This window comes from Ursus americanus, chromosome 9, assembly GCF_024610735.1.
Source record: "Ursus americanus isolate L20-20 chromosome 9, mUrsAme1.1.p, whole genome shotgun sequence".
Classification (NCBI taxonomy): domain Eukaryota; kingdom Metazoa; phylum Chordata; class Mammalia; order Carnivora; family Ursidae; genus Ursus; species Ursus americanus.
The window spans coordinates 9,123,387-9,139,137 of NC_142135.1; the positions used below are offsets into that span (position 1 = coordinate 9,123,387).

At 35.1% G+C, this 15,751-nt stretch overlaps 1 protein-coding gene across 11 annotated transcripts in view; it reads right to left on the reverse strand.

The window, feature by feature from the left end:
- Window positions 1–15,751, reverse strand: part of PHF20L1 (PHD finger protein 20 like 1) — an 84,115-nt gene that overhangs the window by 30,000 nt on the left and 38,364 nt on the right. For all 11 annotated transcript variants that reach the window (XM_087864602.1, XM_087864609.1, XM_045812243.2 and 8 more), the window contains 5 exons: window positions 14,800–15,052; window positions 12,507–12,695; window positions 12,049–12,255; window positions 6,266–6,322; window positions 4,987–5,094 (listed from right to left, as the gene is read on the reverse strand). In XM_087864602.1, the coding sequence (XP_087720728.1) occupies window positions 4,987–5,094; window positions 6,266–6,322; window positions 12,049–12,255; window positions 12,507–12,695; window positions 14,800–15,052 (814 nt within the window). The remainder of the gene's footprint in view (window positions 1–4,986; window positions 5,095–6,265; window positions 6,323–12,048; window positions 12,256–12,506; window positions 12,696–14,799; window positions 15,053–15,751) is intronic.

Genomic DNA, 15,751 nt, shown 5'->3' on the forward strand with positions numbered 1-15,751 from the left:
TATATCTGTTAAGCCCATCTGGTCTAACATGTTAAGTTGGTTTCCTTGTTGATTTTCTGGCTGGATGGTCTACTCATTGATGTAAGTGGGATGTTAAAATCCCCTACTATTATTGTATTGATGGGTACATCTCCCTTTAGATCAGGCAACATTTGCTTTTTATATTTGGCACATATTTATATATATAAATATATATGTATATGTATATATAGATATACATATATATATGCTTTTTATATTTAGGTGCATATATATATATATATGGTGCACAGATATTTATGAATGTTATATCCTTTTGTTGGAATGACCCCTTTATCACTATGTGGCACCTAACTTTGCTTCTTATTACTGTCTGTTTTAAAGTCTATTTTGTGATAGAAATATAGCTACTCCAAGGGCGCCTCGGTGGCTCAGTCGTTAAGCATCTGCCTTCGGCTCAGGGTGTGATCCCGGCGTTCTGGGATCGAGTCCCGCATCAGGCTCCTCGCTGTGAGCCTGCTTCTTCCTCTCCCACTCCCCCTGCTTGTGTTCCCTCTCTCGCTGGCTGTCTCTCTGTCAAATGAATAAATAAAATCTTAAAAAAAAAAAAAAAAAGAAATCCTTCCCTCACCCAAGATCATAAAGATGTTTTCCTATATTGTCTTTCAAAGTTTCACAGTTTTTGTCTTTCACACATTTCATCATTAATCAACCTGGAATTGATGATGGCATATGGTGTAAAGCAGGAATCCAATTTCATTTTTTTTCTTCACCACATGGATTATAAATTTCTTATACTAATTACTAAAAGGTTTATCCTTTATCTGCTAATCAAAGAATGCCAGCTGTGTATAAACCAAGTTCTGATATATGTATATGCTTTGGACTATCCTGTCCTCCACCAATACGTCTATTCTCCAAATGTCTCACTGCCTTATAGCTGAATAGTAATTCTCTTTATTCTTTAAGTTTGCATTATTTTTGGCTTCTTCTCTTCCACTGTAAGTTGTAGAATCAGCATTGAATCTACATATTTACTTAGCATGAAGTGGCATCTTTTTAATACTGACTCTACTAACAAGTGAACATGAATTATCTCCCATGCTTTAATCCTTCTTTAATGTTTCTAAATAAGGTTTTACAATCAGCTAGTCATAATGTTTTTTTTTTCTAAACGTAAGGAAATATGGATGTATCAAATGGTTTTTGTACATATATAAAGATAGTAATGTTTACTGTCCTTCATCTGTTACTGTGGTGAGTTTCACTGAATTTTCAAAATTTTAAAAAACATTTTTTTAATTAAGAAAACTCTACCCTTGGGGCGCCTGGGTGGCACAGCGGTTAAGCGTCTACCTTCGGCTCAGGGCGTGATCCCGGCGTTATGGGATCGAGCCCCGCATCAGGCTCCTCCGCTATGAGCCTGCTTCTTCCTCTCCCACTCCCCCTGCTTGTGTTCCCTCTCTCGCTGGCTGTCTCTAACACTGTTGAATAAATAAATAAAATCTTTAAAAAAAAAGAAAAAGAAAAAGAAAACTCTACCCTCAACGTGGGGCTCAAACTCAAGATCAAGAGTTGCCTGCTCTCCTGACTGAGCCAGCCAGGGACCCCTGATTTTCTGATGTCAAACCAAGTTTGCATTCCAACCCTGCTGGATTTAATTCCATAACACTTATTTATGGGTTCTATATCGATACCCATAAATGAGAAAAGCCTATGACTGTCCTTTCCCATACTGTTCTCTTCTGATTTTGAGCAAAGTTATTTAAATAATCTGAAAGGACTCGAGTTGCACTCGCTTCCTAGGGCTGCCCCAACAAATCACACACAGCTGGTGGATGAGAACGACAGGAGTTTACTCCCTCATAGTTCTGAAGGCCACAAGTACAAAGTTAGGCGTCAACAGGGCAAGTCTCAAGAGGCAAATCCTTCCTTGCCTTTTGCAGTGTCTGGTGGCATGAGTGCCTTGGCTTGGAATGCAGCACTCCAATCACTGCCAGGGCCCCCCACACGGCGTTCTCCCCTGTGGGTTCCAAATCACCCTCTCCCTTCCAAGCTACCAGCCGTCGGCCTTAGGGTCCACTCTAAATCCCAGATGATCTCATTTTTAATCACATCGGCAACGATCCCACTTCTATATAGTCACATTTACAAGTACAAGGGTTGCAAATTGGACATATATTTTTGAGGGACACCATTCTTCCCACTCAGGAGTGTTCTCTCTTTTTCTAAATTCTGAAATACTTTATGTAAGTTTGGCATAATCTACTCCTTTCAAGTGTTTGGTAAAATTTGGCAGCAAAAACTTTTTGGGGCAGGCCTTTTTCTTTGTGGCAAGATTTTAAAATACTAATTAAATTTCCTTTCAGGTTTGAAGACTATTCAGGTTTGTACCTTCTTCCTGAATAAGTCTGGTGTCTAGCAATTGTCCATATGTCCATCTAACCTCTCAAGTTCATTGGCATAAAGTTGTCTGTATTTTTCTTCTTCTTATATCTGGAACATCTGTAGTTATATTCTCTTCAGTTCCTAATACTGTTTATTTGTGCATTTTGTCTTTTTTCCTTAACCAGTGTTCCAGACGTTTGCTGATTTATTAGTTTTCTAAAGAAATAATTTTGGCATTTTTTATTTCTTCCCAGTATTTTTTTAGCTCAGTAGTTTCTACTCATATGTTTATTATTTACTTCTACTTTTTTTGAGCTTCCTCATTTTTTTTTTTTTAAAGATTTTATTTATTTACTTGACAGAGAGAGAGACAGACAGTGAGAGAAGGAACACAAGCAGGGGGAGTGGGAGAGGAAAAAGCAGGCTCACAGCAGAGGAGCCCGATGTGGGGCTCGATCCCAGAACTCCAGGATCACACCCTGAGCCGAAGGCAGACGCTTAATGACTGAGCCACCCAGGCGCCCCTGAGCTTCCTCATTTCTAACTTCTTAAGCTGAGGCTTAGCTGGTTTTCAGCCTTCTTTTCTAATATAAATATGTATGGCAATACATATTCTTCTCATAAAAGTGGTATTTTAACTACATTCTCAAGTTTTGATATGCATTTTCATCATCTCATATGTTCTTAACATCTTATTTACCTTCCCTCTGGTACTGGTTCAATTGGTTAAGCATCCGACTCTTGGTGTCGGCTCAGGTCATGATCTCAGGGTTACGAGATCGAGCCCAGCCATTGAGCTCTGCACTGGGTGTGGAGTCTGTTTGAGATTCTCTCTCCCTCTCCCTCTGCCCCTTCCTCCTGGCTCACGTGTGCACACTCTCTTTCTCTCTCTCTCAAATCAATCAATCTTTACCTTCCCTTTGGTACTGTTCTTTGATCTATGAATTACTTAAAAATGTGTGGCCTGATTTCCAAACATAGGGGTTTTTCTATTTATCATTTTAATACTGATTTAACTATACTGTAGTTAGAAACTATAATCTGCATTATCCCAATCTTTACAATGTGTTGAGATTTGCTTAGGGCTGCATTGTGCAATTTTAACACATTTGCATCTGAGAAAACGGTCTGCTCTGCAGCTGCTGGGTTCAGTGTCCTTGAGAGGTCTGTGAGATCACCTGTGCTGCTGCCACCTTTCTTATCCTTACAGAATATTTTTGAGTTTTGTTAATTTACTAATAACTAAGAAAGATACAGTGAATTTATTCAGTTATAACATTTAAGGGGTGCCTGGGTGGCTCAGTCAGTTAAGCATACAACTCTTGATTTCAGCTCAGGTCATGATCTCAGGGTCATGACATGGAGCTCCACAGGGAGCCTGCTTAGGATTCTTTCTCTCCATCTCTTCCCTCCCCCGCTCATACACATTCTCTCAAAAAAAATTTTTTTTTAAATTTTGTATCTAGGAACTTATAAAGTGAATTGACCCTTTATCATTATATAGTAGCCTATCTCTGAATGATTATTCCCCTAATGACTATTTTATTTGATATAAATGTATCTACTCCAACTTTCCTTTTGGTTTGTATTTGCTCAAATTTTTTCCCATGCTTTTCTTTTCAACATTGCTCTGTCCTCTCCATCCTTATATTTAGATTTATCTCTTGAAAATAACCTATAACTGGATTTTTAAAATCAATTATGATAATCTCTTACTATAATTACAGATATATTTGGATTTATTTCTACCATCTAATTTTTTAATTTGTATTTTTCTACTTTTCTATGTTTTTCTCTTTGTATCGCCTTCTTTTGGATGCTTTTTCATTACATTTTCTTACTGTCTACTTTGGAAGTTATACCCCAAGCTTCCATTCTTTTAGTATTCATGTTAGAAATTCTACAATGCAGATTTAGCTTGTTAGAGCCTAAAAGCAATGCATTTCTTTTGCTCTTAAACAACAATACAAGATCTGAAAAACACTGAAATACAAGCATGCCTCTCCCAATTTACAAGCTATTATTACTGTCAAATATTTTTATTCTCCGCCATTTTGTTTTTCCCCACAAATCAAAATGATTTATATAATCAGTGTTCAGACTTATCCACATATTTACATTTTCTTTGCTCATCCTTTCTTCTGGCATCTCAAACCTTCCTTTGTCATCATTCTCCTTCAGCCTTCAAGTACAGGATTAGGATATCCTTTAGATAGGGTATTGATGGAAAAATCTTTTTTTTTTCAAGTTCTTCTAAAAATATCTTTATTTCAACCTCATTTTTGAAAGCTACTTCAAGGGACTGTAATTCTAGACTGAAAAGAATTCCTTCAGTAGCTGAAGCACACCTGACAAGGGGTATCCAATCCACCACAATGCTGGAAATGAAAGTCTCTAATCGGCTGCAACAATTAGTGTACAGATGGATTAATTTACAGACTATAGTAAAGAAAGTTGCATATTTTCTAAATCAGCAAGATAAGGAAAAGCTACAAGCACTTCTCAAGCTCTCAACAACATGGGGATCTTGCCCCATCTTCACTTTGGTAGAAGGACACAGAAAAATTGAAAGAATCTGAGAATTTTAAAAAACAGGAATCACCACTTTAGCATACTTACCATGCTGCTTGGATTTCTTTTTCTTTTTCTTTTTTTTCTTCTGTTTTGGTTTGTAGTGATCTTTGTCTTTCTTCTCTTTTCTTTCCTTATCCTTCTCTTTTCTCTTACCTAAATGACACAAGTGACAAAGTTAGCAATCACGACTGATCCTGAGTTGTTGTTCTGTGGTTAACCTAAAAGCAGCATTTATGTTTTAATCAGCTATTCCAGTCACCTGCCCAGTGGATGGATTCAATTAAACTGTTCCTGTCATGAGTCTGGAACTCCTGATTAGCTTATTGGGCTCTAAGAGGGGGTCTTCATTAGCAGTGTTGAGAAATCCCAACTCCTGACACCTTGAAGTTAACACAGACAGTAGTTAAAATCTTAAATGAGTAATATACTCAGTTCCCTGATGTGGCAAGAAATACACTCCATAATTTAAGAAAGACCTGACTGAGAAGACTCAGTATTTCCACATAGAATTTAATGAGAAAATATATAAGATTTAAAAAAAGAATGCAATGAAATTTTTTCCTTAGGAAAAATAGAATCAATCCATAAATAATTCCTTCGGTCTTCCAATACTTCCCAGTGTGTACAACAATGAAGGCTAAGAACACAAAGCAAAAAACTTATTAAACTGATTTTTTCCCCCAAATTTTAAAATACCCTTTTTTCTCCCAATCATATGTACTTTAAGGAAATGAAGGGATGTTAAAGCAGTGTCGTGTCCCAGGGTACTTTATTTCAAACTGGTTCATCACATACACTCAGCTACTGCTCCAATTCAGAATTATGTAATCTACACTTTATCAAACATATTTAAACAAGCTCCAGTGAGCTAATGTACAGAATATTGAGCTTTCAATTATTACAAAACTCTTCATCCTTATAGAACAGAAGACAGAAAAAAAAAGCATAAAACTTAGTAACTTTTTTATAAAGTTGGTTAAAGAAGAAAGTCTGAAAAAAAAAAAAAGGACTATTTTAATTCATCATCCATTCCCTAAGTCTCAACAATATTAAATGGTGGCTTATTTTTAAACAGCCACAACTGTAAAGATGTTCAAAACCACAAAATTCTCAGAGAAAGCCTTAGACTCCCTTGACAAAAAAATACACATAAGACATGTGTTTAAGAAATCATGTATCTGGAGCTGAATAACACTAGTAAATACTAAGCCAGATGATCACTTACACCTAAACGAGCACTAACAGGTAAAAAGTAAGGGACAGACTATGTCCTCCCACTGCCAAGCCAATAGTCTTTTGCTTAAAGATTACTTTCTGTTCATACCAAATGCTGTTGAGCTTTTTTCTTCCAATTTCACTTTTTTTTCTGTTTTCGATATTCCTGCAGGTTTAGGGGGAAAATAGGTAAGTTTAGTCAGAAAAGGTTTAAAATATGGGACAATGTTTTACATTACAAGTCCTCACAAAACCCTACTTAAGACTCTTTTCTCCTAAAGGTCTACATTATTTTATTTTCTGAACTAGTGCCAAAAAAGTGGGATTTCTTACTTCAAAAGACTGATAAATTAAGGATGATATTTGTTCTTCCAGACTACCCCCACTAAAATCCTGGTTCCACTGTTTATTAGCTATTTGGCCTTGAGCAAATCATTTAATCTCTCTATGTTTCAGTTTCTTTATCCTCCTAATAGGAATGACTCTCTACCTCACGTTATTAGTATTATGTGAGTCAAAATACATAAAATGTTTAGACCAGTGTCGGAGTGTTGTCTTGTTTTGTTTTGTTTTTTTCACTTTCTCCTCTGTGGTGTGGTAATAATTGAAGACTACACCATTTCTAGAAATAGCATAAATACAGGTCCAAACATTTAAAAAGTTAGATAAATGCACTGGGCAATCCGTAAAGATCTATTCTGACGTCATAGCTCTTGGCAATCCAGATGCTGAAATGCACCCTAATGTAGGTCCAATGTAATGTGTCCACTTCTGTGACAACATGAACGCTATTCAGGTCATCCATATGAAACATTAAATTTCATATTAAAGTATACTGGTTTTCAACAATGTGCATACAATTTTTAAACTAATTTTTAATTTCTGTTGCCTAAAATAGGCTTGTACCTTTGAACTCCATCATGAATGTGTTGTTAGGTAATGATAAAAACCAAAATATAATTATTTTACAAATCATTTGGGTCTTTATCTAATTGTATCTAATACAAAAACTTATTTACACATTAAAAATATTCAACCTTCATGACATTTGGGTACTATTAATAGTCCAAAATATATTTTTAAACCAGTACACCTCAGTAACGGTGTAGCTGACAAACACACATTTAACCAAGCTTCTCAACTCTTATTCAACCGTTTTCAATATTAATATCTTACGTGTATCTAAGGTTAATCTAAGAGAAGTATTACAGTGCATTTAAAATACAATTTCAGTCTATTATGCTTTAATATCACCATTCGCAAGGTTTGTTGATTTTTAAGTCACTCCAATACAGAATCAAAAAGCTAGCATTTTATTTACCTTACTTCAAATAGTTTATATAATTTAAGCTTAATAAAAATACAAAAATACAACTCAACTTGAATTATATGTTAATAAAGCTCTAACAAGTTTCAAATTTAAGTAAGAATACGGATAGTCTCCTTGACAAAAAAATCTCTCACAATAAAAAAATGGAAGGAACATCAGCACAAAGAGAAATACAATTAAATTTCCATATTATCAAGACTAATATTAAACAAATGCAACACTTCCTTTATTTTTTTATTTCTATTTTTTTTAAAGATTTTATTTATTTATTTGAGAGAAAGAGAGAGAGAGCACGCGCGAGCACAGAAGCAGCAGGCGGAGAGAGGGAGAAACAGACTTCCTGCTGAGCAGGGAGTCTGACATGGGGCTTGATCCCAGAACCCTGGGATCATACCTGAGCCAAAGACAGACGCTTAACCTACTGAGCCACCCAGGCACCCCGCAACACCTCCTTTAATAATTACCATTTATTAACTATTAATTGCCATACCATGAAAATTCTACATATTTGATGAGTTTCTCCTGAAAATAATGAGGCAGTTACAAGACAAACAATGAGAAAGGAGCTTCTGAGTCTTCAGTGGTAGCAGACATGCTCAGAAGCAGCCCTTGATTGTGATTATTGCCTTGCAGGTCTCCAACCCTCTGGAGCACTGAATCCAAGGTGATTCAAATGAAAACTGCCTTACTGGGCTGCCTTCACTCACTGGACCATGTGGGATCCCTCAGGTACTTGGAGGACAAATAAAACGTCTATGAACCGCTCGCTGCTCCAGAACACAGGTCAGCACAGCAGAACAGAGATAATCACTTCCAGAGTGCTTTCAGGAAGGACTAAGTCTAGATACAGTTTTCACATGTTCCAGTGGGTCCCAAACCTTTAGATTTCTTAATTGATTAATTTCAGAAGTAAAACTGAGGGACAAAGGGTTGTCAACATTTTAGAGAAGGATATTAAAATAAATATTCATCTCTGCAATAATGGCAGGACTTCTAAAAACACACCTAAATAGAAAAATACAATAGACCTATTTGAGAATTTAACACGAGAAAAAATTTAGTTTTATGAGAAGTTCACTACCTTATGCTCATTTGACCATGTGCTAGAATTTGGGAACCAAAGAATGAGGATATCAATTTATTGAATAGCGATTTTTAAACTAAATTTTATCAACAGAACATTTTCTTCAAACAAAATATTACTGGATAGTCTGAGACATAATGCAAAAACCAAAAAAATGAACAATAAAAACAAATGGAGCAATGTAAAGAGAGACAGATCTCTGAAAGGCATCTGCTCGCACACAACGTAAAACCCAGCAATGCAGGGGACTTCTCAAGCCCCTTCCAATAAGCTAACTCTCTATAATTCCCCTGGCTAAAAATGAGGCTAGCCCTGAGACTCTCCATGGAAACCCCAGGCTCTGTAAGAGCCATGAACATTTGGTGTGGGGGTGGAAGTAGATTATGGAGTCCCTAGTTGTAGTTTTGTTTTGGACAATTCCGGAAGAAAAAAAAAATGAAAAGCACTTAAAAACAAGCCTTTTAAAAAGTAAATGCAAAGTTGAGGTAAGACATTGGACTAAAACTCACCTATTTAAAGGGCTAGCACAGTGCCGCAGCCCAGGCCAGCAGTCCACAAGTCAGAGCTTCTGTGATTATTACTGGCTCACCCTTTCCTACACTGAGCTTCCTTATCTTTTTAATTCCATAAAGAGGTAAGATCAATTCAGTGTTTGTTACACAGATATTCAGCAGACAAATGAGAAAAGAAGCTAACATTTCCAGATAGTACCAAAACTAATGTTCTATCCTCACCTAAAACTGTTTGGCTCTGTTAGATAAAGCACTCTAACAATAAAATGAAAACAAAGGCATCAATTTTTACAAGGGTACCAATGATTTCTTTGGGGAACGGGGGCAGCAATATTCTTCACCTCGATTACCATCATGTTGGCATGCTTCCCAGTAAAAGGATGCAGAAGGATTAGTGCAAGCTCGTTATCTCTACAATTAGAAATAAAATTTTAACCTGTTAAAGAACAGGTGTATATGATAATTTGCATCATCTCATCAATCCTTTACCACATTTTTTAAACTCATCAATGTTCACATCTCTTCGACACATAAAAAATAAAAATCTAAGTCTGTTAAACTATTTCACAGCTCATGACTAACATCCTCATCATTCTCAATACCCCAAGAGTTTCAATTTGATAAAAATACCCCAGAAAATGTCTTTGATACAAGTTCGGGGGGTAAATAACACTTTCTACACATGTTTTAAAATTCAAAGGTAACAAAATTTACTTTTATAATGAAGACTGAAATCAACCAACCAGCCAAGCAAACAGGCATATATTATAGGAAGAAAAAAAAAAAAGGAAGAAACAAAAACGCCTAGTACTTTGTACATGGAAGACTCCTTGGGAAGCAGACAGAAGTCCAACAAAGAAGTCAAAGCAGTTGAGAAAAGGTAGATAACAAAAATGGTAGGAGAAAAAAGCAGGCAAACCACTCATAATTTCAATGTAAGTCAGACAGGCTCACACAGTTTTGTTTTTTTTTTTTTTAAAAAAAAGGTGTCCAATTAGAATATGACCTAAATTCCATTGCTTTCTCCAAAAATAAAAAAATTAAAAGGGGTAATAGAAATAAATTAGCATCCCCATCACACCACATTCAAACTCTGTGACTATGTTCAACCCTCTAATAAATGGACTTTCAGTAATTAACATTTAAACCATGCATTTCCTTGATTTAAGCAATTAGTTGCCAGCCCTCCTCACACACAGAGGATCCTCAAATTCATCGTCTTACAAATCTGAACTACTCTACCATTCACTTTTCCAGAAAACTGTCTTACTACTTTGACTTCATCAAAGTTATTTCCAAGACTTAAAGGGGAAAGAATATTGTGCCTTCCCTCTCCCCAAAAACATTTAAACTATTAGAAGAACCAAGAACCACACCACAGTCATAATAGCAGTATGTCCACAAATATGCTAGAATTCTGAAAAAAGACTACGCTAATACTCTGATTAGAAGCAAAATCATCACTACTTCGACATTTCAGGATATATAATCTAACACCACTCTTAGTTATTATATAGCTGCTTATATTGGTCTATGTTTCAGTCACATTACTATTAGAATATACACACAGCTATATATAGAGAGAGAGAATACAATATTTTCTTTACAATATACAAAATACAATATAAAGAAATATACAGTATATTTAAAGAAATACAAATATTTTCAAATGCACATCTAAAAATAATTTCCCCAAAAGATGTAAATTATTGTAACTTTAACATATTTCTCATATATCCAGTACCACAAACAAACGACAGATTATTAAAGAACTGGAGAAGACCTTCATCAGGAAAATATCTCAAAAAGTCAATGGTGATTCAGAAGTTTTATGGGGAAAGGGAAAAGAAAAATTAACTACCCTATGGATAGAAGGGGCTTGGAAAAAGAGTCAAAAGGCAATGGATCAGATTTGGAAAATGACAAATGTTTCAAAACCTATATATCTTCAGATATGGGCACTTGACTTTTTTAAACAAATACAGAAACAAAGTAACTTCAATCTTTAATGGTAAAATCAAACTGTAGAAAACTGCATTTAATATTACATTTTTTACTTTGAAAGAAGATAAAGGCAGTAATCTAAAAAGTAAGTTACTTCAATCATTTTATTTTAGTATGTGCCACTACCAGAAAAGAGCAAGCTCTATTTCACACTTCATCTGATGAGTTGGTAGATACAGTGACTCTAGGGAAGGTGCTATTAAAACAATAGCTTCTAATGCTCTCCGCTGCAGATCAAGAAGCAGTCTTACATTTTTCTTCATTTCTGGCTCAAGTCAGACTTCTCTCATCCATCTAACTCCAAATTAGTAATTTACTAGAAGAATTTAAAATTAGTATTCACCTTTTTTAAAATCATGTATACTCTTTGGTTGAGGTTAAAATTCTATAAAACTTCCAAATAAAACAATGTAACCATATCATATGTTACAGTATCATAAAATCGTCCACTAGCCAAATGTATCATTGGCTGATTTTACACATTAGACTCCCAAAATAACATTATAACAAATGACATTTAAATTTGGGAGATACTGGCCACAAATATGGGAGTACATTTAAGGTATACAGTTAAAGTTAAGCCATGTGTTTCTTAAATATTACATTCTATTAAATCCTTAAACCTAAGTTCTGATCCCACGAAGTATTCTCTGGCTTCGAAACCAAGAACTCCTGTAATTATTTTTAGCTCTAACAATTCCTATTTTTAGTAGAAATAGGATATAAGAGAGAAGCAAGGAGAAGGAAGTCGATTACAGTGACAAAACAGCAAGTCAGTCCAGGGTAGGTGATGGTAAATGGTCTCCCAAAAGAACTTTTGACAGAGACACCCTATCTCCTATAGCGGTTGCATAAAAGTATCTATAAAGAGGAATTGCATATTAAAATAATGTAATGAAACATCAAAATGTCTATACCCTCTAACTGTAAGCCTAGCTACTTGTAAAATGAATCTTTTTTACCTGATGCTGTTGGAGCTCCTCTCCCCTCAGCTATTGCTTTGGAAGAAGGATTTGTAAGCATCTGTGTGTCTTCCTTTTCTGCCCTGGGACATTCATTATGGTAAGCGGGATCTGGGGCTAGCGGTGCTGAAACTTCTGAACCACGACTTAAGTCAAGAGGGAGACAGGGTCCCAGCTTCTCAAGTGACAAATGTGCAACATCAGGCACTATACAAAATAAAGAATGTAACAGAGTATTAACACAGATAAACTGACTCCGTTCATATCAATGTGGATTAAAATGTTATTTAAGTTAAACAGTGCCGGGCACAACAGAAGGCACTCAATAAACAGCTGTAGAGTAAATGAAGTGCTTGTAAGTCCAAAAGATGTAAGAAGGAAAAAGAAGAAACTTCTTAATGTTTTCATAATCTTTATCTTTTTTATGTTTGGTTCTATAGGAAATCAATATACATTACCCTCTGGTACTGAAGACTCTTGCTGAGTTTGAGAACTGATGGAGAATACTTTCCCATCAGTGGCTGGAGAGGGAGGAGAAACCTTTTCTACGGAATCATCAGGCATGGGCAAGGTGGCTAAGCGCTGAGATCTTCTTCTCCGCTCACTATGCTTGAAAGGTCTAGGGGGGTTCACAGGCTGTGGAGAACCTAGAAAAAGATCTTCAATGTTCACGAAGCAGACACATGCCAGGATCATCTTATAATATTTAAGGAATAAATGGGAAAAATGATTCAAATTCTGCCCTCTGATGTTGTAAGGTATCCACAAGGAACGGCACGTTCCAAAAGTAATCAAAGGCAAAAACTGCGCCCTCATTCACAAAAAGTTAATCAAAACTTCTAAAATCTAAAGCCTACTAGAACCAAAAGAAAATAACATGGAACATTGATTTCAGGTAGTTTCCCAAGTGACAGACTACAGTTAATTCTCTAATTGCAGATCATTGTGTTAGTTGTCATTCTTCCTTTGGGAAAATAGTCTCTGTATAGCTGAGATTTAAAAAAAAAAAAAATATATATATATATATATATATATTCCTTTTGCTACATTACACATCTAGAAACTCGGAGGGAAAAAAAGGCAGGGGGCATAGGTGACAAAAATCTGACATGCATTGTAGAGTTAGTGCTTCACTTGCCAAAATAAAACTAACGTAAATAAGTTTATCCCACCCTCCTTCCCACAAATGGATTTTTATAAACATAAGCTTGGGCCTGATTCATTAAAAAAAATTGAACACAAACAACTTTAAGTACTTATTATAGGCAAATAATGAGGACTTTAAAAGAACAGAACACTGTTCTTGCCCTCATGTATTTTTTTTTTTTAATAACTAACTTGGTGGGTCGATTAAACATCTTCTAGCTATATAACACAAAAGTTTGGAAATTTCTGTTTTAACTTTTAGTTTTCTTCTTTCTATGTGGCATGTCAACATGTTGGAAGAATTTAGAATAGGCAGGATTACACAGGCCAATAAACTCATGTTAACTGAACTTAGAAGGAAGACGTAAGAGTGGTCTAAAGAGGTTGATGCTGTGCGTATTTAAAAGTAATTTTACAAAAATCAAAATAAAAAAAAGACATGGTGATAATTGAAAAAAAATGAAAGAATAAAATTCAACTGCTGTAACATTGTGGCTCTAATACCAAATACAAAACAATTTCAAAATAAAATACTTCTCAATGTCACATGACATTGTAGTGACTACTAATGACATCATTTCAAGATAAATGCCAAAATGAAATGAAGCTTTATGAGGAAACAACTGAGTGTTTCTGTTCCCATTCTTTCTACCCATTTATTAAAAAGAATAAAACCAAACCAAAAAAGTACCAAGGCCTGCTCAAAAATTCAAAAATGTGGTTTGGAGGAAAACATGGCAACTGAATGGAAGCGGAGGCAACTATATTTGACTGATAAAAGTCTTCTCAATGCCAACATTCTTCATTGTGGAAGATAGGATATGGAAGAGCTCATAAGAAAATGTGTTCCATTCACTTACTAATCAGGATACTAATTCACTTGCATAAATTGCCAAAGGGAAGTATCTCTTTATCCAGCTCCTTCCCACCTAACAGTTTTTCATGTGTCTAACTTAGAATAGTATACTAACAGGAGAAACACAGGGTCATCTTCTTTTACATATCCAGACCCATGTTGGAAGGCTATTTTTAAAAAGACTAGTAAGTTAACCACCCTGAGATTAGAGGTATTGAAACAGTAAAATCTTTAAAAATAAGATCAAGGAAGTATTCATCTTCCCTCATTAGTAAAAATAAATTGAAATTTGTACTCCAAATCCCAGAACAAGAATGAATAAAATGTACTGCAGGGGGATACAGACAACTGGGGACAATAACTAGATCCATCCATAAGAACAGTCTTAGGAGTTGAGGAAAAAAATACCCCATGTGAGTCTATCTTTGTTTTGTTTTGGTTTGGTTTTTTGTAATGAATCAGGCCTCTCATTGTGCTTGGATTATTATTAATTGAGGACAGTCAAACTACAGTAAGAATCTGCGTTATTAAATGGTAAGGTTTCTCAACCAGTACAGTCTCTGTACAATAAATCAGTCAGAAATGTATATGCTTTTTGCCCCTGAAATAGTTTTAAGCCCTCCCTATCATATCCACTTAAGTTTGAATTTGTAAAAAGCAACTTCATAAAAATACAATATAACTACAATCAAACTGTTTTTAATGTATCTTATAGGATAAGTAACTATTTTTTAAAAATCTGTGCTCACTAGTTTTATTTATCACTGAAGAAGAAAGCTGAGATACAAGCGTCAAATCCTCGACTTGTATTAATTCTGGGGAAAGTGGTGATTTAGGGGGTTTTATACACCCAGAAGAATCTCCAGATTCATGTTTGCATTTCTTGCTGCGAGCCTTCCCTGAAGACAAAGTTGAGGATAACAGTGCAGGTTTCTGAGTGTTGGCAGAACTGCTAATGTCAGCTTCATTTTTTTTCTGACTTTGAGGTTTAGGTGAAATCGCCTGAATAAATAATAAAAAATTGATATTTTTATTTTGGTTTCTTCATTTTTGTTCTTGTATTCTATTTTGATTGTTAAGCAACTTTAGTATCCAAAAACATTGTTAAGCAACATATAACATTTCTATTACAAATGAAAAACCAAAAAGAACCCCACAAATTATTAACTAAAAGTTGAATAGGCTATCTTTAAAGGGATGCTGTCAACTTTTAGTCTAAGTTTGACATTTTAAAAATATATTATTCATAATATTCTCAGAATATAAAATGTTATCTTGATGGACAAAGATCTTCACAGTATTACACTGAAATATACCTCATGTGAAACCGAAATGACCAACTATCTTAATAACAATTAGGTAAACAAACAGCATTTTCATTTTGGGGGGGAGTAGAAGAATACATTTAAGCTTCTGACTTCTAGATGTTTTCTTACAAAACAATCTCCTTTATCAGGTTGAATGCAGAGGTCTAAGTAGACAGTTTCCCTTTAAAGAAAGATCTCAACAGGAAAACAATGACCAAATTAACGAAACATTATCTTTAACTCATTTTAGTGCTGAAAGCTAGAGTTTCATAAGCATAGTGCATCATGAAATCAAAGCCACCAGCAATACAGAGTTAAAAGACTAAAAAACAATACAAAACAAGCAACAACAAAAAAAAAAACCAAGGAGTAAAACCAAGTGTAAGTTAAAAAC